Source organism: Micropterus dolomieu, linkage group LG16 (genome assembly GCF_021292245.1).
Source record: "Micropterus dolomieu isolate WLL.071019.BEF.003 ecotype Adirondacks linkage group LG16, ASM2129224v1, whole genome shotgun sequence".
Classification (NCBI taxonomy): domain Eukaryota; kingdom Metazoa; phylum Chordata; class Actinopteri; order Centrarchiformes; family Centrarchidae; genus Micropterus; species Micropterus dolomieu.
In genome coordinates, this window is record NC_060165.1 from 17,625,609 (window position 1) to 17,651,850 (window position 26,242).

General features: G+C 40.3%; 1 protein-coding gene across 8 annotated transcripts in view; it reads right to left on the reverse strand.

The window, feature by feature from the left end:
• Positions 1–1,274: 1,274 nt before the first annotated feature.
• The window catches only part of magi2a (membrane associated guanylate kinase, WW and PDZ domain containing 2a), a 243,837-nt gene continuing 218,869 nt past the window's right edge, over positions 1,275–26,242 (reverse strand). For 5 of the 8 annotated variants that reach the window (XM_046072262.1, XM_046072265.1, XM_046072263.1 and 2 more), the window contains 10 exons: positions 24,607–24,648; positions 24,384–24,499; positions 23,876–24,068; positions 18,969–19,232; positions 18,313–18,498; positions 16,573–16,789; positions 15,470–15,695; positions 13,898–14,050; positions 9,119–9,260; positions 1,275–5,588 (listed from right to left, as the gene is read on the reverse strand). In XM_046072262.1, the coding sequence (XP_045928218.1) occupies positions 4,864–5,588; positions 9,119–9,260; positions 13,898–14,050; positions 15,470–15,695; positions 16,573–16,789; positions 18,313–18,498; positions 18,969–19,232; positions 23,876–24,068; positions 24,384–24,499; positions 24,607–24,648 (2,264 nt within the window). In that variant the 3' untranslated portion in view covers positions 1,275–4,863. Of the gene's footprint in view, positions 5,589–8,698; positions 8,810–9,118; positions 9,261–13,897; positions 14,051–15,469; positions 15,696–16,572; positions 16,790–18,312; positions 18,499–18,968; positions 19,233–23,875; positions 24,069–24,383; positions 24,500–24,606; positions 24,649–26,242 lie in introns of all 8 variants that reach the window. The other 3 variants (XM_046072266.1, XM_046072260.1, XM_046072259.1) reach the window with 3 other exon arrangements.

Sequence of the window (26,242 nt, forward strand, 5' to 3'; positions counted from 1 at the left end):
ACTGTTAACAGGAACTGACAGGAAACTATCAGAAATTATTTTCTGTACACTTAAGGCCAATATTCTCTCAAATCAAATCATCAGGGTCTTTTCTTGTATTAGCTGCTGAATTTCACCAGACTTATCAGATGCCTCTATGTGGCCACATTACAACATTACAACAATACAAAAACACAGAAATTCTGGAGTTTTTAGAGGAAAGTCAAGAACATATTTGCTTGCAAACACACACAACTGACCTACAATTTATTTAACCACCTGCCATTATCAATAAAGTATTTGACAACAGAGCAAATCATATGAGATGCAGCTGAAAGCTCCGAAGTCGCCCTTGAGTTAAAGGGGCACTCTACAGATTAGTCTGTTCCTGAATGGAGCTATCCAAAAAAACAATCTTGACGACGTTATAGTGACATCATCAGGGTTATCTTGGCTTGAGCTCAAGGCATAACATGTATAGAAAGCTTGTTTTAAAAACTGGGGGTGTGAAATTTGAAAGAAGTTAAGGAAGGAAATGTAGAATCCAGTGTTTTTTGAGCCACATAGTCAGGAGATCTTGACATCAGCTCTTTGCATTTCGACCATTTTTCTTTATCTGACTCTTGTGAGTTCCATGTTGGTTCATGTGTGTAGTTATATAACGTTAAAAATATATATTAGCACTTTGGGAAATACACTTTTTGATTTCTTGCTGAGAGTTAGATGAGAAGATTGATACCACTCTCATCTGTCAACTAAATATAAAGCTGCAGACAGAAAGTGGTTAGCTTAGCACAAAGACTGGAAACTAGGGGAGAACAGCTAGCTTGGCTCTCTCTGAAAGTAACAAGCACCTCTGAAGCTCATTAATTAACACATTGTATCTCGTTTAATACACACAAACGTGTGAAACAAACGTGTGGAAATTGCCATTTGTGGTTTAACAGGTTGGTGGGGTTAGCTGCTCCCATATGTTTCCAGTCTTTGTGCAAGCTAACCTGCTATTGCTACATATTTACCAAACACACATAAGAGTGGTAAATCTTCTCATCTAACTCTTGATATGAAAGTGAATCCATCTTTCCCATTCATTCAATATCAGTTTATTTACAAGCTAAAGATGTCACAGGAGGAATCAGTGTAACTTGTAATACATTACCAAAATAAACACTTAAATGTCTTTACATCTGTTTATAATGACAGTGTGTTATGAACCAGTGTGAACATGTGCTTCTTCTAAATGGCCTGTATGCTTTCATAAAGACAGACATAATAAATCACGTCCTGAATAAATCTTTCATGTTGTGTCAAGATTTTCTTTTATTTTGACAGCGTTTCAGAATATCATACAGGTAAACAAGATTTTTGCAAAAGTTAATATATCCATAGTGCTGCATTTCATAAAAAATAGTTGCTCCACTTACAGTCTTTGTGACCATCAATAGTACACCGAGTCATATTTATAGAGATATTTGTTCAGGGTCTACACACTGCTATAACACTACACAGTGATACTGAGCCGTTTGGGTGGGAGTTCATGGTGTAGCGAGTGCGGTTATTTCAACACACACACACACACACACACACACACACACATACATACATACATACGCACGCACGCACAAAAACCTCCATATGTGTTTTTTTGTTCTTTTTGCAATCTCTAGAAAACTACTTACAATATGGCTCAATGGAGACAGCTCAGACATAGAAAGCAGTGAGTTGTGCAAAGGCTGAGCAAAAATATGCACATTTTTTGTTTCTGCTTCAAACATAAGTCACAAAATAAAGGAGAAAGTGAGCATGATGATACAGTATGTAGGCAGCATTTACTACCTTTAGTCCGACAAATGTGAAATTTAGTTACTTATGATTTTGTCCCTGCACACCATCAACAAGTGATTGAAGGGCTGAGCCGTTTGTGCCTGGCTGATGATTTCCTCCGACATAATAATTCATATCCCAAAGCCTCAGTGTGAGATTGTGCTTTAGAGTCAGGGCGCTTATTCCTTGTGTAATTACGGATCACAATGGCAAACATAATGACTTGTCTCCATTTGCTCTTTTCTTCGTTAAACGCTGTTTGCACTACCCTCAGCAGAGGAAGGAGAGGAAACGTTTGTTCTGGTATTATGGCTCGTGGCTCATTAAGAGGAAAAAGTTACCACTCAGACTTTTCATATCTGCAGAGAGGGTGCAGACGCTGTAAAAAGGTTTGTTGATCTCAAAATGGACTGTTTGCATGAACCCCTACCCCAAAGACACTGTGTTCAATGACATTTCTGCAACTGTAACAAGCCAATGCAGGCCCGTCAAACTTTTGATAGCTCCACCCTTTTAAAGCAGTGTATGTGGGGGCAGTAATATGAGCAATAATCAGCATTTGTTCCAGTGACTTTTGTTTTGGAAAATCACTGGAACAAAAGTGTAAGGGATGGATGAAACTGTGATTATCTGCTCTAATGTGAGCTGTGTTTGTTGGCTTACTAGTTTCCAAGCTTGCTAACGTTTGCAGTTCTGTCATGCACTTTAGTGGATTTTATTAAGTTTGCACTCCATCAGATCCAGCCAGCGTTACATCTGCCAACGTCAAGAATTAGTCCTCATCCTCAAAGACTTTTCTCTTGCAACGTTAAAAGTAAAAACATACTGTTTGAAAGAAAAGCTCAACAGCCAAATGGTGTTATGTTAGAATGAAATAACAGTCTGATCTTAAAATATCTGGAATAACCGGCTCTGCCCTGCAGTCCAAGAACAATGCTGTGTCTTCATTAACATGTCGTATCACAAACTGACTTTAGCACAATATCATGCATGTAGCCATCAAGTGGAAACCCCCTATTTGCAAGATTCTCGTTTTAAAATGTGTTGTCTGGAAACCTCAAAGCCAGACACAGTTCTCATCCACCGTATGGAGCTAATAGCTTAGTTAATTAGCTAGGTAGGTAGAGCTGAAATGACAGCTGTCAGTGACAGCTGTCATTTCAGTTGTCACAATCGTCATCAGTCGCTGGCTAGAAATGAGAATGAGAGATCTTACTTTTGTTTACTTCTGTCTGGGATGAAGGGCCCATTGTTTAAAAAAAGACTTTTGAGTTGTAAATCCGCCACTGTTATCATTGTAAACTGCTGTGCTAGAATGGAAAGCTTGACAAGCACAGTCAACAAGAACTAAGGGGTCCAGAGCATTTACATTTATGCTGTAGTACATTGCCTTCAAATTGAGTCAAATTCTGCGGCAGGTATGTGTATGCTGAAAAATGGAGGCATTACTTCTTAATATCATAGTGTAGACAGAATCACCTAAACCAAATCAAATTCAGCAGCTGACAGTTGCTGTGACAGGTGCAACCTCTTCTCAGCGGATATGGAAATGATAAAAAAAACACAAAAATAAAACCTTTCTTTTTCTAAATTGATGGCATTCATTCATTCAGGTTACAGATTGTTAGGCGAGCAAGCTCATGACAAGTGAGATTGAATCTTTGACGACTCAATATCAGACTTTACTAGTTCAGTTTGGTTTGGGTGCAAAAAGGTCTGCTCCGTGCTTGATTACACCAAGTCATATGAGGAAATTACTAGCGTCAGACCTCATTCACAAATCAGCAATGAAAACTATCATGACCCAAAATGAACGACTTGCACAAATGAGGACCATCAACACCTCTGGTAATGAACAAATTTTCATACATAAGCTTGTGAAATAAATTCTATATTTCACCATATCACACTCATATTTGAAAAAATACAGTTTATTATTCATATCTGTAAAGTTGATGTTGTATAGCAGCCTGTTTTGAACCCTCTTAAGTGTTTTGGAGTTGAACCTTTGACTTTGAAAAGCCAAACCTCTCTGTCAGTCTAAGGCACTCTGCCCCTCGGTCGGTATCATGCAAGCTCCGTCTCTCAGCGTCCGGCTGGACACCACCATTGCGGATTGCTTTGTTCGTTAAGCACAAAAAATGACAATGGAATCGACGCGACACCCCAGCTGAACTCGGGATGATTAAAGCACAAACATACCATGAAGTCAACCACAGCAGGCCTGACGAGACCTTGAACTGCAGTCACGGCGCTGAACTGCAGTGTAGAAGAGGGAGACGTTGGTGTGGTGAAAGTTCTGGTCCATGTCGTGCCGTTGGGCTCGTCTGAGCATGGACTAAAAACTCCATCGGCTCATCTAAGGTTCTTTTCACTTAAAGATGATCTTATTTACACTATGATCCCACATATTCATATTCATTATAATATATCTATGCCTATAATCATCTGATAGATTATTCAAGACAGATTCAGGCCCATACAGTCTCTGTTAAGGCAAAGTTCATCTCTGCGGTCACTCTTTATTTCATTCGCTCTCGTCAAAAACAGGCAAACCTTCTTTTAAACACTCCATTTCATAAAACAGACTCTGTTGTGAAGATATATATATATATAAAAAAAAAATCCAACGCAACTGACGGTTTCTTCGTGTCAGTTGTTTTATATTTGCATGTTTGTCCCCTAATTCTGCTTGGAGAGAAATCAAAATAGAGTTCATCAAAGTTTGTAACCCCCGAATGTTTCTCCGCCACGCTACACACACATTCTACTTGCTCTTCCATTTTTTTTAAAAAGTGGATGATTTTTCCAGTTCTTAAGGTGGTGGGTGTAAAATATTTCTCAAAATAATTTAGAGTACAGTATCATAAATAAAACTCTAAAAACACGTGGTCCAGATCACCCTGCTCCCCCGCTTGGTTTTGACTCTGTGGTCTATGGGAGAATGGGATCGAGGGGGGGACAAAGGAGCACGGGAAGGTGTGAGGATGGTAGTTTCATCCAGATGGGGCGGTTTACTTCAGATGAGTGTGGCCACTGTGTTCGGCTGGAGCCGCGGTGTTATCTGCTCAGAGTGGACGTGCCTGTGCGCAGAGTGCTGGGCAGCTTGTCTGACCCGGGGATCTTCCAAGGCCCAGGAGAGACCGTGGCCTTCCTCCCTGCTGCGTTGCTGCCGCTGCTGGTGCTCTTGTTGGGCAGGCTGGGCAGGCTGGGCCGGCTCTCCCCCAGGCCCCTGTCCAGATCCCTGGGCTTGTTCTGCTCCGATTCCACCTGCTGCCCGCTACTGTAACGTTCCACATCTTCCCTGCTGTTCCCGTTAGTGTGCGGGAGCTTGGAGACGCTTGGAGATTGGGTGGATTCTCTGTTGTCCCCAGTATTTCTCTCCTTGGACCTCCCTCTGGTGCTCCTGGAAGGTTTGGGCTCCCCGCTCTGCCCCTCTATGCCCCCTTCCCCCTCAGTAGTGGGCTGCACCCTGTGCCCCTTGTGGGTGGACCTGCCACCCTCCTTCTTGGTTCTGCCACTCCCGACAGTTGTAGCCGCTCTCCTCCCCTGGCTGATCAGATCTGGATTTAGCAGCTCAGCCTTCTGGGGGCTCTTTGAACGCTCCTTCCTGCTGTCTCCTGCCGCCAGGTCACAAGGGACGTCCAGAGGCGGCAGGTGAGGTGGGTCGGGGGCCGGGGCCAGATGAGATGAAGGCGATGACATGGAAAGGCTGTCAATGGGAGGGGCTACTTCCGACAGGCTTGGGGAGGCTGAAGGATGAGCATCCCATGGGGCGGCATTATCTAAAACACATACACACAGTGAACAATGTGGAAACACACACACACACACACACACACACACACACACACACACTCTGCTTAAAAGCTTGCAAGCATGCCACTGCACAACCAAACACTAAATCAAAACACAAATAATCAACACAGCCATCATTCCTATTCTACAAGCTAAAAGCAATTAAGGAAATATCAGACCAGCACCACAAACTACTTCTGAACATGTCACAGGGCAGCTCTACTTTTAGACAACATCAATCTGACTCCCATTGCTCTCTTTAAAGCCCCGGCCAATCTGAAACCTTGGCGGAAAATCGAAAACAGGTTTAATGAAATGGATGATGTGCCCAATAGGGTGGTGCTTTAGTGAGAATGAAAACCTCAGGGGCAGAGTGCCTCTCTCTCTCTCTTAAGCCCAAGGAAGTCTGTATCCGGTGTAGCAGCTGCAGTGAATCTACACCGTGCTCCTTCATAACCCTCCACTCTCACGGACTGTTAGCTCCTGTTTCTGCACCGATGAGCCTTGGTCCCTCGGCCATCAGTCACTTTCAGCGGGCTAGGCAGGGGGCAGAGGCTAGCCTAGCTACTATGGCGCCATGAGGCCCAATTATAAGCAGACTATCATGCAGCGCTGGAGCATGTTAGATCCGGGACTAAGAGGGAGAGAGAGTACCTTGTCATGTCTAAGTACACTGCAACTGCACTACCTGCAATATGCCTGGTGCAATGAAGTGACATTTATAGGACCTGTATGTGTGTGAATGTGTGTGTGTGTGTACCGGTATGTGTGTGTTGAACCTGTGATTATCACATGCTGTGTTAATGCCTGCCAGCTCCATTTAGGTTTTGGTCTGCTTACATTACTGAGTCACCATAACACAAACTGCAATATGTAAAATAAATATTATATAAAATACATTTGTAATAATTTGTGAGTTTTTGGCTGCTTGGGGGCTGTGAACTCAACATATTATCACCTCACAAGTTAATATGGGGAATATATGGAACAGACGTGTATTTACATATCCAGCAGACATAGAGCAACATTAGCATTCATTTAGAGTCATGTTTGTGTCCACCTGATGAATGTGAATGCAACATTTATTCTCCTTTTTGCTCTGTTTTGGTTTCCACCAACTCCTGGGGGAAATATCCAGGTAAATGTTCAACTGCTAATTGCTAACTTTGTCTGTCTGCTGTTTGGTGTGAACAGGTACAATGGGATTTTAGAGCTTTTTAACTGAAAAACATTGCCTGCTGTGGCAGAAATGATGCCGGGGAGAGTAAAACAAAACAGTAAAGTTGCAGGACGGGAAACCAAAACAATGAGCTAAGACAGGCTTAAGCTAAGCTCTAAAATATATCAATTATGATATTTAAAATACTTAAAACACCTTTAAATTGAAGTAAATTATCTTTTTATTTCGATTTCCACCAATAATTTTGCACCTTTTCATAAGGTGGAGGCCTACTTGCTGTAAATTTCACATGTTAAGAAGGGCAATCCACTGATTTTACAAGTCAATTTACTACTCATTGAAAGTACTATTTAGCCTGTGAACAGTTCTGTGGCATTACTTGTGAAATCTTTTGTGAAAGTTTTTAAAATTATGTTTGCCCTAAAAACTGGGAGCATTTAGCGGGTGTTTACTGTGAGGGAAAGTCTGACAAAAGATGAAAGATACATAATAGGAAGATAAGATCCAGTGTTTTCAGTGACTGACCCATAGGGACAACAAAGTCAGGACAAAAGGTAATGATATCTGCATCGATTTAAACCATTCTTTGTTTAATCTGCCTCTTGCAAGCCCACCAAACTTTATGGAAATGCAATACTGAATTAGATAAGTACTATTTTAATTGCTACTGGAGATATTCAACCTTTCTAGAAGCCATACAAAACAAACAGACTTCTACAGAGTAACACATCACTGAGAAAATGTGAGGATTTTTATTTTTAAATGACAACTGGGGATGGCGCAGGTTAAATCCTCCCTGATTAAAAATATGATTCATAAAAAAGGCTGTGAAGCATTTCTTCTCTTATGTTTGTTTCTAAAGCATTTTTAATTTCTTAAATGTAATTCCCAGGACTTTGATAAATATGAACCCTAGAGGTGCAGATCTAACGCTGGATAGCGGCACAAAAACACACACAATGCCACACACAGGCACACAGTAATATTCATGCACATGCCCACAACCATATGTTTTTATGTCAACATTACACTGCTTCTATTCTTCTTCTTTTTGAATTCAGCTGGTCCTAAAAAGTACACAACAACCTGAAACAAAAATGAACTAAACTAACTAAAATAGCTCCTTTGAACATTAGTATTCTAATGTTTTAAATAGCCAAATTAATCACCATAGATGCATAACCTTCCAGGAGGCGAACTCAGAACACAAAAGATCTCTGGTTGACCACAGTAAGACTCTGTTTGCATATTTCAAGGCTGTAGAACCACCTCAAGGCAAGTATTACAAAAACTCTCCACACATAGAGATTAAATCCCTGTCTGGAAAGGGGGCTAGCCGACATAGAAAAACAACATCACCCTCTATTTCCTGTGTTTAGGGGCTGGAGGGTGACCACCAAGGCCCAGAGCTGATGAATGTGCAACGGGTTTAGTGCTGCTGCGTTCCCCTAAAACTTTCTTTCTCTCTACTGGGAGGATGCGGAAACGTGAGCATCATGCTGGCGCAGAAACCACAGGAGTGACTGGCGCACTGGTCTTTTATAACCTGCTGGGTCACAAGAATAGATGTCCCCTTCCAGGGTCGTTGCGTGCTGAGCAGGGATTTCCCTGGTTAAATAATCTGTCGGAATATTTCACGTTCATCTCACGTGGCTGACTCAGGGTGAATGCTCTTACGGTTATATTTTTAGATCTGTCGGTGGCAGCTGATATATACGTTCACTAATATTACAACATCCTGCAGCTTGAAGCCTTACTTATTGATTATTCCACAAGCCAAAAGGCCACATCTTTGTTGTGCTGGTATGAAAGTGCTATGTTCATCTTGAACAGGTGGTTACAACACAACAACGCACAAAACCACAGCACAGAAAGCCAGGGTTAAGTGAAGAGAAAAACATTCGTATGGTCACAAACCGTGTCTTTAGAGTGGCCCATTAGGAAGAAATGGGGGGAGCCATGCTTGTCACTTTTCATGCACATTGAGAAAGGAGAAGACACCATTCCTATAGAAGGGGAAGTAACAACCTAGACCAATCAATTAGTGATAGGTCAATGAAATGGACAGAAGAAAAACTAGTGTTAGTCAAGATAGAAGAGACAAATCATTAGTTTTTTTTTTTTTTTTTTACAGCATAGTGAAATAGAGAATACAGCGAGTACAGAGTATAAAAAGACAGAAGATATAACATGAATATAGACGCATGCTTGAACCATGTTATCAAGAGTTGAAGAGATATTAAGAGTAATGAGATTACAGTCAAAGAATTAAAATAGAGGTAAGAAATGATCCTGAAGACAAAGAAAGCTGCTGTGGATTAAATTTTAGATACTTACCTTGATACTCTGGGACCTGCCCTGTACCCCTCTTTAGGAGGAGGCGAACACGCCTGCCTCCAGACTTGATCAGCTCGATGGCCTTGGCGTGGGTCATGTCCCGGGTGCTCTTTCCATTGATCTCAATAATTTGGTCCCCAACCTGGATGTCAGGAAGTGTGTGACAGAGAGTAAAAGAAGTTGTTAACACCTCCATCAGAGGGAAAATGTGTGCTTTTGAGGCAGACTGACATGTTTATAAGTTTTGTGTCCACATATTTGGTTTGGTATTACACTTTGTTTTGGGAGTCAGAATCAGAGTCAGCTTTATTGCCAAGTAGGTTTACACATAAAAGGAATTTGCTTTGGTGACTTGGTGTATTACAATAAACATACATATTGTATATACATATTAATATAATATTAAATTGATAAGATATGAAAATTATAAAAGAATAATAAAGAATATGTGCAATTCTGTGTATTACATATTAATACTTAGGGCTGTGGTTCTTAAACATCAAACTTTCCATATCGTGCCCCCCTTCATCATACCCTGCCATACCACTGCTTTATCAATCACTACAGATATTGGTGAAAATAAAATGAGCCAAGCCAAGAATTTTCTATGAAATAAACAAAAAAGACAGCATCGTTAGTGCCAGTGCACACTTGTTTCTTTTATTGTCTCCAGATGAAATGTACTGTATTCTGTACAGGTGTAATGTTTGGGTGCACGCATACTTTGGACTCTATAGTATAAAAATACATTAATCAGTATATAATACACATATATAAGCAGTCTTTAAACATTTTATATAATAATAATTTCATAGATGTTTGTAATACACTATAATGGTAAATAGTTAAAAGCAGATATAAGTGTGTATTATGTATTTGTCAACTTTAACTCCTCATGTAGGCAACAATAGGTGGAGGCTGGTAATTGGTAAGCAGCTGGTAAACAGATAATGAATGACTATATAGTAAAACATGGGTGTTAAATGATAAATAATTTATTCATTCATAGGAAATATTCTAATTGTTGACAAACACTGTACATTAATATGCTATATAATGTATGCAATAAGTTGCTTTATTATGTATTAAATGTTTGTGTAGTGCTACCTTCGCCAAAGGGTTTTGTTAACTAAAGGAAGCAATTTCATAATGCTTTGAAATACAAAATATACATCAATATATATGATGTAATGTCCAAAATACCTGATTTTATTTGAGTTAATATAATTAAGTGAGTTGGACATTATTTTTTAATCTCCCAAAGAAATCAAGTGCAACAGAAGTGTATCTATTCTAGGAACAAAGTCTTTCAATTTGTATGGAAGAGACAATTTCAGAATACATCGTCTCGAAAGAAGAAAGAGGTCTTTCAGCTGCTAAAAACTTTGTTGACGCTTTTTTAAGTCACTGATAAAGACTTTGCGACTTCAGGGCAATCAATAACAGCAAGCTGGTTCAGGACTGAAGCTGCTTTTATACACTCTAGAGTACCACTAAAGCTCTTTGACCAGTTCCTGTGAAGTATGGGGCAAAACTAAATGGAAAGCGCTGCACCATTTCACATCTGGGACATAATGAAGATTAATATATTCAATGCAATTTACAATTTGAATAATGACGCTTGTACACAAACTTCAATTATAGACTTGACATGTTTGTGTGTGTACAGCATTTGAGGATCCTCGCAAGGTGTTACCTGTAGAAATTTTTGATAGACACACTGAAAAAAAACACCAATATCAGGTGGCATATTATTACAGGAATCTACTGGTCGAGTTCACAAAGGTGAAAATGAGATGAGCAAATTATTGAAGGTGTTTGCAGACTGAGTCAATTATAATGTGGCAGGTCTGCAAATGAGCTCACTACAGTACATTTAAAATTTAATATTAACAAGCTTCTTCTATCAAGAACGACACTCACATAAAAGGTTGAATGTGGAGAATTCACTGGCTTTCCATGAGTTTCCATAAGAGTTACTAAGCATTACCAGTCATGAACTGGTGCCCGTTATAATTAATTTCTACAGTCATTTGGATGGAATTATGGCAGAGCCCTTCTCATGAAGCTGCCAAGCAACATATTAGGACACTTTGATGAATACCAATAACCTGCCCATTTAAAATCACCGTGACTACAGCAGCTCAGTTAACAGCTACTCTAATTTTTACCTGCACTATCTTTCCTTTGTGAACACTTCCTGATGTGCACGCGGACGGGTCAAACGTCAGTCCTCCCTCCTTCAACACTTTCACTTCTCAGCCCTTCAACAGGCAGCTCTGAGGCTTACTAATGGGGAGGATTTACAGGGGAACAGGACAAAACATGCCGCCCAATTACGCTCACAAATGGAGAAGTCCTCCGATAATGGCCGGGGTAATTTGAAAGTCAGGAGCGGACTCGAGTCAAGAGAGGGGGAGTCATTAGGTGTCATTACAGTGGTCTGAAGAGAGGTGGAAGGCAGGACAGTTCGATCATTAATCCTCACCTTCTAACAGCAGAGGAGTGTGATCTCCATTTTCATCTTTAATAAAGATGGAAGTAAAGTTGAATAGACGTCATGTGAATGGTGAGCACAGGGAATGTGCGGTGGAAATGAAGCAGGAGTTGCTTCTATTGCACCCGATGCCCACGCATAACTCAGTCTTTATTGAAGGTTTAAAGCTTAGAGAGGTAATTAAAAGTGCTGAATGATTATCTGTAATAACTAATCACTTTATACAATTTTCTTAAACGCCTCTGCACTGCCCCTTGAACCTAAAAAAAAGCTTACTGATTAGTTGGTGGCTAGCAGGGTCAAATTAGATTCCCCCCCTTTTTAAAGATGAGAAAAAGTGCCAGGTGAGGAGGAATAACTAAAACCTCAGAGAGACTGCAGGGAGTCGCAGTGCAAGTGGGGTTTTGGTTTCTGCACCTTAAAACATGTCAAAACACCACTCAAATCCAAAGCGACAGGCATGTCAAAAGCTTTTTAACCAATGTCTTACATTTGCTTAAGTTTAAGCCAGATTGATTCCTCTCTGCACCCGGCAGTATGGGGGCGAGGATTGTTGGAAGAGGGATCAAAGTGTTCTCTGCACCTTGTTCTCTGAAATCTATTCAACAGTGCACTTTTGAGTTGATTTCAATATCCCACCAGCAGTGTGTCACTGCCTGGCCATTCATCTATGACAAATCACTCGGGGGTAGAAAGTAATTAAGTACATTTCCTCAAGTACAATCCTGAGATTCTTTATACTCCTACTCCAATACATTTCAGAAGGAAATACTATACTTTTTACTTCATTAAGTTTACTGGACAGCTCTAGTTACTGGTTTTCAGATTTCAAAAATACATTGTCTGGTGGTTTAATTTAAATGAACTCAACCAATTTACACATCAAAGTCTGTTTACTGCTGCATCGATTTTGATCCTTTTTTAAAAATGGTCCATCGTGAGTGTGACGATGCTATATGGGTGCAATGCAAAATTTCTGAAGGGCTCAAATTTAAAAAACCCAAAGAGGCAAAAACCTATTCAATATTTCACATTTGTGTAGCAAAAGCTTGTCTTTTCGTCTTTTCGACCCTCATTCATCTCATGTTCCCTCAGAGTTTTGTGACATTTGGAGGGGGCCCAACCCCTTGGTTGGGAAACACTGGACTAAATTACCTAGTAGTATATACAGTTAAAACTAGCTCCACCTCAACCAGTTACATACTACTGATAAATCAATGCATTAATGTTACCAATCTAATAATAAAATATAAAATTATTTATCAGGCACTACAGTCATTTTTCTGTAGAAGTAGTTTTACTTTTAACTTTTACTAATTTATACTTAACTTATGTAGGCTTTTGAATGCAGGACTTTTATGTAAAGATGAGTACGTTAAGATTACTGCATCTGTACTTTTACTTAAGTGAAGGATCTGAATACTTCTTCCACCCTGATCAGATTTCACGGCAGCGTGTATGCTGACTTCAAGTGAAGCTCAAGAGGGATTCCCCCTCCTCCTCTTCTACCTGCGTCCAGACCCACTGGACTTCATCGAGTACGCCAACGAGGAGGGAAAGTAATGCCTCCCCTAGGGGCATTTTGCACACATTATCTTTGACAGGTTCATTACAGATAAGGAATGTAGAGCACACTGAGGCTATCACCTCCAGACATAACGACTGGAGAACATGCAAGAAAGAGAAAAGGCGAGCGAGAAAGTAGGAGATCAAGAAAGATATGTTGGTTGAAGGATTAATTCTGCATTGACAAACAGAGAAAAGCTACTGTAACAGTCGCAATTTATCTTGCTAACAGAAAAGCACATGGAGCAAATGAGGGGGCATTTACACAGCAGTGGTGGAGTTAAAATTCCATAGTATTTTTACTTACATGTTTATAAATTCATGATTTCCCTGACTGAATAGTACAGTAGCAACTATAGCTAGAGGGGGGTTGTGCAGCTATGCAAACATTAAAGTATAATTTAAGTTGGCACACTTAAATGTTTTATCTGTCTTTCATCTTTCTGAATATTATCTGTTACTAAATGCAGAGGAGAGATGAGTTTTACGAACTTGGGAGGAGACATGCGTCCAAAAAACTCTCAGTCAAAAGGACAACCCAGAATTATTTTGACAGATTATTTATTAACTGGCTCTTAAAAATTGCTGTTGCAGCTTTGATAACATCAGACAATTACAGTGAGCGTCTGCTATGTAATCCAGAAAGATAGATAGCAGCTTAACCTTTAAAGAGGGTGTAGTGGCTTTCTTAAAGGAAATGGCATCATCAGACGTACCCTCATCCTGCCGTTGCGGATGGCTGGCCCATCCTCTGCCAGTCGTAGGACAAACAGATCCATCTTGTACTCTCGACCTCCGCGGATGCTAAAACCAAAGCCTTTCACACTTTTCTCCAGCTCCACTGTGAAGAAGTCAAAGTCCTGTGCAAGCTGAGGCAAGCATAGATCAGATGAGATTAGATTCAATGTTATCTGAAGAGAAAATGGGCCATTACAGCAGAAAATAGTCTCAGACTCAGCAAAGACAAATAAGTTGGGAATGGGGCAAATGCAGGGTAAACAAAACCCAACCAAGAATGATATATATATAGTATATGCAACCTTATATAGTATTAAGTACGGGATATCCCGGACTTTATACTATATAAGGTTGCATATAAGGTAAAGTAATCTTAAATATTTTAAGTACCCAGAAGTATGTGTCAGCTGTGCACTTTGTCTGCTCAGTTTTACTTACACAAACAACACAAAAGGAAAAATAACGCAGATGAACGACTGCCAAGCTTTCACTAAAAATGCAGTTTTACATACTGTTTTTGTATTTCACCTAACTTTCTGTTGGGAAATAATGTAATACTAGAATTTATTTAGGCAGTGTCAGCTTTCAGTACAAATATATGAATTAAGGTGTAGAGAAGAACTGTAGTAGAATATGGCCTAATTTGAAAAAATAATATGCAGTATACTGTATACACAAAAGAAATTACGGGTTAGTCTGGAGCCAAAACTATAAATGTATCCAAATATCTGCAAAAACAATGATATGAAGAAATCAGTAGTGTAAAACAAACAACATCAGTAATAACTTCTACAGAAGCACTTGCATTAGATTTGAAAATGTATGGCATTTTTGGTTTATTGCAACTCCATGAGTGGCAATACATGGCACATCCTTAAACTGACCAACAGAAAGTGTTGCTTCGACCAGAATAAATTTGAGGCAGAGGCATGGGCAGGGGCAGACTGATACATTGGCAGGCTAATATTAGCTTATCATCTAGCAGGCACGAAGCAACATTAACATTCAGTGGGGTCATGTTTCTGACCATCTGATGAATTTTTTGGTCTCCACATTCTCCATACGGAAATATGTAGCTCTTAAGTTGCTAAATTCTCCACTATGTTTACCAGCTTGTCGCTAACTTTTTCTGCCAGCTGTTTGGTAATGGGCAAGTACTGTACAGTGGGTTTTTATAGTTAAAAAAACAAAACAAAGCTGAAGACAAATGTTTGCCGCTGCTGGAAATTAGCTTGATGAAAGCCATAAGAGTGAAGCAAAACCGTAACACTGTGGGCCATAAAACCAAACAGTGAGTTAAAAGATGCAGACCTGAAGGGAAATGTAAAGTGGGGTGATAATTCTCGATTCATCACTACAAGCAACATTCACATTAGACATAGTCATTTGATCCATTGTCATGTAAAAATATTGATTAATGCAGCTTTAAGCAATCCTTATCTCCTTACTCTCAATTATCCATACTTTCGTTTCGACCTGACAGTATCACATTCTAGATATGGGTCTGTGAGGAATAAAGAACACTTTTCTGGTGTGTGAAACATCCTTACTTGAACTGGTGGCATTCGGTAGTCTGGGATGGTGAACTGCCTGGCGTCAGTAGCTAGCTGTCTGTAGTCGAGAAGTGGTGGGTGTCTGTAGTCCAACGTGGGTGGCTGCCTGTAGTCTGCCACAGGAGGGTGCCGGTAGTCCACAGGCGGCTGTCTGTAATCTGTGAACGACGGCTGTCTGATGTCTGGTTTAACATCCTGCCTTGCCTTCACCTCTGACCTGTAACTAACAGACCAACCACACTGAAGGAAGAACTTCTGGGAGGATTTCTTTTACTGTCATTATTATCTTTCAAGATGCTACATTACATGTGTTATGTTTCAGCGCACTTAGTGTGCTCTGAAAATAATGCTTTCTGACAAAGTGCTAGGTCAACTAGTGCTGACAGAGATGGCTTGTTTTGGTTCACACTGACAACCACTCAACAAGACTTAAGTGAGGAAATTAAACTGCTTTTCCTCACACATCACATAAAATGTTTATAATAAAAACAAGTTCTCTCAGAGGCTGGTGACGCCATGTACAAGCAGATTTGGATTCTGTGTAAAGCAGAGGGAAGAGGCAGTGACATTGTAGATTTTGGACCCCTGTAGTTCTTAGTAAAATATTCAACAGATCTCTATAAAGAAGCAATTTATGTAAATAATTTAACAATCCATAAGAGTTAAGTGATGTTATACAACAAACTGGGGAAAGAGAAACAGAGAGAGAGAGACAGGGTGAGAGATGAATAAAGAACAGAGATGAGATATAGAAAAGGAGAGAAAGAGAGGAAAAGGTGTAAGAAAGAGAAATAAACTATAACAAGACGTGACGAGAATAAAAAAGTGAAAGAAAGATGGAGGTAATGGGGACGAAAGGATGAAAGTATCTGACTTACTCGTACCTGTATTCTCAGAGGAACAGCTTTTCCCCCCAGAGACAGATACAGGGCTATAGTCTATAAAAATGCTTCAGTGCATCAGAAAATCAAGACAGCTGCAAATTTGACACTGTAACACAGCATGAGGATGAAACGGGTTTCATCATAACTGTTTGTCGCCACTTTGAGAAGAACTTGTCATGGTCTGTAAACCTGGTATCCTTATAAAGAGTGTCTTACCTGCTCTCGTGGGTGTAGGTCGGAGGTGGAGGGGCGGGCAGCTGGGTCACAGGGCTCTGGTGTGGCGCGGGGTTGGGCTGGCTTACAGAAGGGTTGGGTTCTGCCATTGCTGGGTTGGGATGTGAGGCAGTGGTGCTCGGCTGGATCTTCGGGCTGTGCTGCTGGGCCATGGGGCTTTGCTTCTCTGAGCTGGGGGCTGATGGGGGATTGCTGATCTCTGGGATTCAAAAAGGGAGGACAGAGCGTGGAACAAATCTTATCACAACATGCACTTTTAAGCTTTATTTAACCACATAAAAGTATTTTTTGATGCTTAAAACAGCATGAATTGATTTTTATGGCCACTTAGGGGCAGCACTGCTACACAGGGTTTGCACATTACCATACCACTACCTTGTATAATATATATGTATATATAAGTAATTGTATATGTTTTTTTTAATTCTATTCTAATTATAAATATGTGTATATATATATTTTGTGTGTATAGTGAGCTATACCTTTTTTTACACCTATACTGTACCTAATTTCATTGTGCAGCCCTGTGTTGTAGAATGACAAAATAAACGTACCTTGCAAACACGACATATCATGATGTTGATATGGCAAACATGTTAGCAAAGTGTTTCCTATTTATTTACACACCCAGAGGATATGAAGCAACATTTATTTGGAGTAATGTTTCTGTCCGCCTGGTAAATGCCCAATATTTACTCTCCTTTTAGTTCTGCTTTGGTCTCCACCAATTCCTGGGACAAATATCTGTCTCTTTAAGTGCTAAATGCTCCAACATGTTCTCTAGCTTGTCGCTTACTTTGTCGTTCAGCTGTTTGGTTCGGGTTAGTGGGTTTATAAGAGCTTAAGAGAAAAGTAAAGCTGAATGACATTAAAATGCTCAGTAGATCTGAGGGGTTAGTCACTACGAGCGACCCTTTTCACATTACATGTAGTAAGTTGATCAGTTGTTAATATAAAAATACTTATTAGTGCAGCTTTAATTATTTTTTTTAAAGAACAACACAATTGCCAGGCATTATCACATTGAAATCACAATCATTAAAAGCAAGGACAAAACCTAGCTAAATCTTAGAGGAAACGCTGTGGGGTTTCTTGTAAGTTAGCTCTAAATAACAGGGTTATAAATGCCAATGAACAGCAACGCATAAAACAGAAAAAGGTAGTTAAAAGTATAGAGGTAAACCAACCAACATGATCATTTCATTAAACACACATGGTGTGCATTTTGTCCATCTTTTAATGCATGCTGAAAATAATTCCTCAGTCTCAGTAATAAACTCAGTCTTGCTTGCTTCAGAAATGTTTTTTAGTTATCTGTTCTGGGTGATCAGTTATAAGTCTCTTAGGGATTTTTCAAAGCGATGTGGTAATGATTGCAGAATACAAGAACAATCACTAGGACTAGGAAACTGACATTTTTTTAGTAATATAGTCATTGTGTATTTGAAAGATAGCAGCGCTGTTCAAGCATTTAAAAGTGTTACGGAGACAGGGTTGATTCAGTGAAGAGAATCTGCAGAGCAGAGGAACACAACTCATGAATATGACAAGTGACAGTTAATCTAAAAAGAATCACATTTAGCAAAACTCATATTACAACTTTCATTTAATGGAGCCAAATCAATTCCTGTCATAAATCATTGTCCTCCCAAAGTATTACAGTTTCGAGCCCTCGTCTATCATGTCCACGTGTTGCTTGTGTGTGTCCACGTGTTCACTCACCTTCCTGCGGTATGATCCTCAGGGTGACGCTGAGGCCCGCATCCTTGATCAGCTTAACGATGTCGGCGTGCGGCATGTTGACGATAGACTGGCTATTCACTGCCAGTATCCTGTCTCCCACCTTCAGCTTCCCACAGCGGTCGGCTGGGCTGCTCTCGATGATGCGGCCAATTTTATGGGGCACAGCTGTCGGAGGATTCAAACACAACACGCTGCAGGTAAAGACGTGCTTAGCAGCAGATTGGAGGATTACGCCTGTCTGTGCTCACACACACCACTCACTGACTGACTGAATATGTCTCTGTCTCTCTCATTTTGCTATTCACCCCAGGCTTACGTAAGGCATCCAGTTTTTTTTTCATGTGTGTGGGCGATGCACTGATGCTTACAGCAGCATACCAACGTTGTGTGTGTCTGACGTACCAGGGGAGGGCATGTATAATCGACGAGATAAAATGAGTGGTGCTTCACTTTTTATTAAGTCATGACCTTGTCTTATACTTAAGTTTGGTACTGATCTTGACAATAGATGAAGTTTAGTTTATATGCATCTTCACAAGAGGTTTATCCCTTGTTATGCAGAGAGGAGGATGAGTGATGATGCACAAGCATCTACTTGACTCCATGAAACACAGTAAAACAATTGCTGGACTCACTGTTGGTGGTGGCCGCCTCAGGCCGGTTGAGCGAGCTAATGATGACAAAGCCAAAGCCTTCGCTCTCCTTTCGATTGATGATGACGTCACTGGGTTGTGTGTTGGGGGTCGACATCCTGTCTGAAGGGGCGGTGGTATTGCCCATGCTAGTGTTGGGTGCCTGGTTAGTGATGGTGCTGTTCCCATATGTGAAGTCACTGCGGGGGGAGCTGTGCTGCGTGGAGACAGAGCCAGGGCTACGGCCATTCTCTGGACAGGACTCACCTGTAGGGGGTGTCACAAGATAAATCTGAGCGGTTGTGAGACGATTTATGGGGTAGAAAAAAACAAAAACAAAGTTCTGCTACACAAATCTGGATTCAAATTTTGGATTTCTGTCAAATCTTTGTTCAGTTTTTAGATTTTACCTCTTTGGTAAACCCCAGCTTTAATCTTTAACAATGTATTGTATTTTATAAGAATAACATACCCTAAAACTTCAATTACCTTTGAAGCACTCATTAAGTCTAAACGCGTCCGTTCCTTCATTATTTATATTCCTTCAGTCTGTAAGCGTCCACCGATCAAAAGTATCAAAACAGCTTTTCATAAAAATGATTCTAAGTTGTGAATCCTGTCATATGAAGTCCACTGCTCTCTGTCTGCTAACTTCCGCCACACTTTTGGTGCGTTCCATTTAACATGGGAAGTCGGAATTTCCGAGTTTAAAGTCGGAAATTTCAAAGGGAAGGCCCCCTTAAGTCGGATTTCCGACTTGGAAAGTTGGGAGAAATGCTGCGTTCCAGACTGCTCGGAACTGGGAAATTTCCACGTTGAAATATCCGACTTTCAACCTCAAAGTGTTCCAGGTGCATGGTGGTGCCTTATGCTGAAAGTCAACGAATAACTTATGCTGTGTAATGTTGTTATGGCAGTTTTAACAATAACTTCTGTGCAGAGAAGATGACTTTATGAGATTCTTTATTGTAACCAGCTACCTAATAACATATTTCTACATCATTTTCCATGCAGAACAGGTTTTACTATATGATCGTATGTAGGTATTGTTTTAATTTAAATACATGCAAATATGCTTTATGTAGCCTTTTAAGTTATTGTTTACCACTTACAATGTGTGCTTCTATGGGAGCTGCCATAGGTTTGTCATTCAGCTGCTACTCGTGAAGTCGGGGTACATATTTTTTCTCAGAGTTCACAAGTAGGAAATCCGACTTCAGGTGGCGTTCCATCAAACTTTTTCTAGTTGGAGGTCTGAAATTTTCGAGTTCATTCATACTGTTTGAAATAGATAAACTGTTTCATAGTAGCCTATTTCAGTTTTGTGCCATATGGACGCCTGTCCCAAATATAACCAGGGTCAATTCAGTGATTTTTGCAAGTAAAAGCCCGGGCTAATAGTTTAACAGTACTGTGTTTTTAATGTAAAATCTCAATTTGCAAAGTAACTAGTCACTATATCTGCCAAATTAATGTAGTGGAGTAAAAAGTACACTTTACTGTGAAATGTAGTGAAGTACAAGTGTAAGTATAAATTAACAGAAAATAGAAATACTCAAATACCTCAGATTTGTACTTGTAGCACGATACTTGAGTAAATGAACTTTCCACCACTGGAAAGATCTAATCAATGGACAAACACAAGCAGCTTTTGTAGGAAGTCGAATGCAGCCTGCAAATCACTTGATCTTATTATTTATAAATAAAGGCAATTTAAGAATTCTGACACTCTCTCCGCTTACTAATGTGATCCATCATTGCTTCGGACTAATCTAATGATAATATTAAAAACAATAATTTTACAGGAAAAAGTACTTTTTTCTTCTCCTCCCTAAAACTGGGCAAGCCAGAGCTAAATCTCATCCTTGTGAAGGATCAAGAAGCAAACACGACACAGCAATACAAAACAGAAAAGCTGTCACAAAGTCGTAAAACGCACAATTAAAATCGTGTCAATCCAGCCAGAGCAAAAGCAGCTTCCTGCACCTCTAGCTTTTTTGTGTGTGTGCATTCTGGCATGCGGAGCGATCAAACCCTGTGTGTGTTTAGATAGCTCACAGAGAAGCAATGCTGTGGTTTTCAGTAGTTAAACAATTTGGAAACAGTTTTTAAACTGTGAATCAGCTTACTGATTTGAAGTTATTTGTCGCTCTAAAAAGGTACATGTTGTATTTCCTTACACCTACAGGTGCACAAATAGTTATTTTAAGAGGAGAAAAAACAGTTGTGTAAATGTGGGGAATTGGGTGTAGGCAGAAGTATGAGCTCAGAGCAAAGAGCCTCAGTCTGACACCTCGCAAAGTGCCAGTGGGAGTCAGTCAATTAGGATGGAAGTAAGGGCCACAGAGGAGGCCAGGTATGAGTCAGACTGTAGCCTTTGGTGAGAAGAAATTGACAGAAAGGGCGGAATAGAGTGGGAAGAAATAGATTGGTGAGAGGAGTGTGTGTGCGATCATGTGTGTGGGGAAGCAGCAATAATGAGAACAGGGGAGGCCAAAGTTCACAGGAGGAAGTGCTACCCCTGTTTCCAGGCTCAAAGGCGAAGACACCTGAAAAAGGGCCGGAGAGCAATGGTGTAAGACCACGAGTGTGTTAATGTGTTTTTTGGAGAGGCTTCAGTGTAATTACTCAGAGAGATAAGTGCTTCAGTTTTTGATGGATTAAAGGCTAGTTCCTTGAATCATCACAGGACAAGAACAGTAGCGGCGAACAGAAAAAGAAGAGAGACAAAAGAAGAATAATGAGGAATTCAATGAAATACAGGACAGAGATTTGAGTAGATTATAAGATCAATTCACTTTATAAACCAGAAATAACCTTTAAAAGTCCAACAAAAATTTATTTTTTTCAGTGTCGCAAGCAGTCATTTCATCCAACTTATAACCTGCTTCAACTATTAACCATTTAAATGATAAGGCTGGCGAATTGTTTTCTAATTGTCAACAAATCTCATGTGAAAAACCCAAAACCAACAAAATGTTAGTCCGTCTCTCAGTATTTTCTGACTTCCCTACCCTGTCTGTTGTCTGTCACTCAGCCCATTGGTTCCTACCAAAAAGGTTAAATGGCAAAAAGCTGGGCACTGGATCATGCACATCCAGCACATTTTAGACCTATTTCCAAGCTACCTTTTTTATCGAAACTCCTTGAAAGGGTAGTTTACAACCAGTTAACAGCTGTGCTGGATGAGCACAACATTCTTGAAACCTTCCAATCTGGTTTTAAAACTATGCACAGCACCGAAACTGCTCTCGTAAAAGTTTTTAACGATATTTTTAGCAACAGATGCTGGTGACTGTGTGGTCCTTGTGCTTCTGGATTTAACAGCTGCCTTTGACACTGTGGACCATGAAATTCTGGTCTCTCGTTTAGAGCGATGGGTGGGCATTACAGGCATAGCCCTAAAATGGTTTCAATCCTACTTGAAAGAAAGGACATTCAGTGTCAACTGTGGTGACTCTGTGTCTACCACGGCGCACCTCTCCTGTGGCATTCCGCAAGGCTCAATTCTAGGCCCTCTTCTGTTTTCCCTTTATCTCCTCCCACTTGGCTCAGTACTTAGAAAACATGGCATCTCTTTCCATTGTTATGCAGATGACAGCCAGATCTATGTACCTTTGAGTAAGGATGACACTCTCAGACCATTGTTTGCATGTCTAGAGGACATAAAGGCTTGGATGGCTCTCAACTTCTCAAGTTTTAATGAAAACAAAACACAGGTGATGGTTTTTAACGGCACCCCTGGGACTCACTCCCCCCTCACCTCGATCTAGGCCCCCTAGTTCAGTAAGTCACGCCAACCGTCACTGACCTAGGAGTCAAAATTGATGGACGATATGAAACTGGATAAACACATTGGGTTAGTGGTTAAATCTAGTTTATTTCAATTAAGACAGCTGGCTAAGCTGAAACTGATTCTTTCTAAGCATAATTTTGAGCCTTTGTAACTACTAGACTAGATTACTGCAATGCACTTTTCTTTGGTATGAATGGATCGTCTTTTTAAACTTCTTTTACTGACTTTTAAATCCTTGAATGGCCTTGCCCCCCCCTTATTTATCTGAGCTGCTTCATCCTTATACACCCACCCGTTCGCTCAGGTCAGTTGACAAACTTCTCCTTAGAGTGCCTAAAACCCGTCACAAACTCAAAGTGGACCATGCTTTTGCGGTGGCAGCTCCGAAATTGTGGAATGCCATTCCTCTTACCATTAGACAGGCTTCCTCACTGTCTGATTTTAAAATTTGTCTTAAAACCCATCTCTTCCATTTGGCTTTTGACCTTTGAGGATGACACTTGGAGGAACTCATTTGTTAGTGTTTTAACGGTATACATTATATGTATGTGATAACATAAACTGTACTAACGTAAACTGATGTTTGTTTTTTTTTATCTCTGTACAGCACTTTGTGCAACTTCGTGATTGCTGTTAAAGTGCTCTATAAATAAATTTTGATTGATTAATTTGATTGACTGTAGTTATTTACATTTATTAGGCAAGAGCAAATATAATGAAATGGTAGTAAATGTTCATTTATTGGGTACTATTTTCAGCTGCGGAGTAATACACATTTAGTGCTCTACTGCACTCTACAGCAGCAAGATGTGAGATCCACTCAAAATAAACTACAGTGTGTGTGTTCATGGTAATGAAGGAACATGTCATCCAGTGTGACTCACTGATGTGTTTTCGGGAGTTTTTGAACAACAATGGAGCTCTGTGGTACAGTGGCCTAGCGGTTGAGATGCAACCAGTCGATCTGGGAACTCATCTGCCTCATGTTTCCTTTCCATCTATACTATATGCCATCATCATCAACATCAATAAAGGCAAACAAATTACCAAAAAAAGGTCACGCTGCGCAGATTATACACACTTTCAAAAGTCAACCCCATTCATGTTTCCTCACCTGCTGCCTGTACCCTCCTCCTGATGACCAGATTCACTTGGCCGTTTCGCGCCGCCCCGTGCATCAAGTCAATGACGTATCTGTGTGGCTTCCCCACCACTGGGATTCCATCTACAAACAGCAGCTCATCACCGGGCCGCAAGCGTCCGTCTAGGTCTGCTGGACTCTTCTCGATGATCGCACCAATCAAGATCTGTTATTACATGTTAGACTGTTAGATACAGGAAGTACAGTACAGGTCAAAAGAAATGGCTTTGGATGCTGGACTAGAGTCTGTGAGTGTCACATGCAGTGGGTGTTAAGGTGGTTGTTATGCTGACACATAAATTGCTCAATAACATGATTGAAATATTGTTTTGTTACTTTAAGAGACAGCAAAAGACACCAAAGCAGCAGGAGCCAGCACTCTCTCAAGGGTCAAAGGTCATGGTGTTAGGTGTACACAGTGGGTGTGTAGTAGGTTAGAGAGGAGAAAATGACAGGGTTCCACGCCCATCGCCATACGAGCCTTCTCACGCGTCTCCGGACTCACAGGCTGCCCTGCCTCATCCCCGCCCAGCACCCGGAAACCAAAGCCAGACTTCTGTCTGCGCAGGTGCACCTCGATGTCCTGGTACTCGGCTCCTGAAGCAACATGACCACAGACGACATTAAAATCCCGCTACCTTAAGGTTTTCAGGTTATGAACAGTTTGTTTTTTAACAGTGTGACTGCAGAGATGTGGTTTTTACCTGAGGAGTCCACAGGAAAAACAGCCCTTGGTTGGCCAGGTTCTAGAAAAAAATGCACCCATGAACAAAAACAAATGCACAAATATTGTACATACACAGACACCCACAAATGCACACATCGACAGACAGCACACCAGAAAACACACACTCTCCAATAAAGGCTACAACAAGGCAGAAAGGCTCAGCCTCAGCATTAATGTCACTGCAGAATTTCAGCATCATCCATAAAAGTCAGGAAGTGCTTACAGCGTGTAATATACCCATCCCTTATTTACAGTGTGAGGTGGGATGCAAGCACTGATCTGCAATCAGGGGCTTCACACAAAGCCATGATCTGCAAAGTAGCGAAATGAACTCAACCGCAGACAAGTGGCTGCGAATGAAAAATTGATTCCAATTGTAACTGTTTTAATCACACTGAGCGCTCTGCCGGGACTCAGCAGGAATGATGGGAGAAGGAAACTCATGACTACAGAAAGGAAGATAAATGCAACTGTTACCACAGAAACCACATACAGTGCTTCTTATAGAGATTTAGGTGGTTTTGCTGGGGAGTTCTGAAGACTAACCATGCAAACAAAATAAAGTGATTTTCAGACAAATTAACATTGACAAAATAATCACACCTAAAGGGGCAATTTCAGAGCAGTTCTGAGCTATTGATCACGTCACATGATCTTGATCACCAGATGCAGCTGTCTCGATTGTCAAGATTTGTAGATGTTCAAACATCAATAATGTCTTGTCCTTGTTAGCTATAAAAAATACAAAAATATAATGTCTTAGTTACTGCTTGTGTATTTATTTACGATTTTTGGTGATGGTGCAGCACAAGGTTGTAAAACGAAACAAAGTTTGTAGTCCCTTCATGCTACACACACAGAACTTAACATATAATTAAGTGTATATTAAAATATGCTAAGGTATAAAATAAAATCACAGCCGTTCCATAAACACACATAGTTATTAGTTAAATTACTCAATCAGGTGATCACACAAATGAGGTCCACTGAATCACACACCTTAAGAAAACACACACATTGCCATCCAGGTAATTAGGTAAAAAAGGCACACTATCAAAAGAAAACTGTAAAGGTAAAGGAGGGGAAAACTTCCACCATTATAAATCCTTTTATTTTTTATAAAAAGTTGTGAGATGTGTGTGTTTTCTCAAGGTGTTTTTTTCATTTATTGAGTGTGGTCCTCTGATGTGATAATTTACCCAGCATCTATAGTCTGTATATATACTGTATTGAACAGCTGTGGTGCTTGCCCATAGTGTACCTGATGAAGGTTGTGTAGAAGTCAGACAGTGTGCAGCATTTTTTTTCCCCATGCTGACAACTTCATCTGCTGATCATGTCACATAACGGAAAGCTCGTCACTGGCCCTTAAGATGAGACTGTTTATAACCTACTGTTTCCACGGTCAAAAGCTATTAGCTTTTTAACCTTAGCAAAATAAAAATGTTTCTGAAATATATTTTTTAAAATCACTAAAAGAAAACTAAAAGGAAAAAAACATCCATGCAGAAATCTATGGAAACAATAACAAAGTGCTTTTTAAACAGCTTCATTAATCAGGGTTGACAGTATTTGAACAGACTGACTTGATACGGTTGCCAGCTCTCTCACGT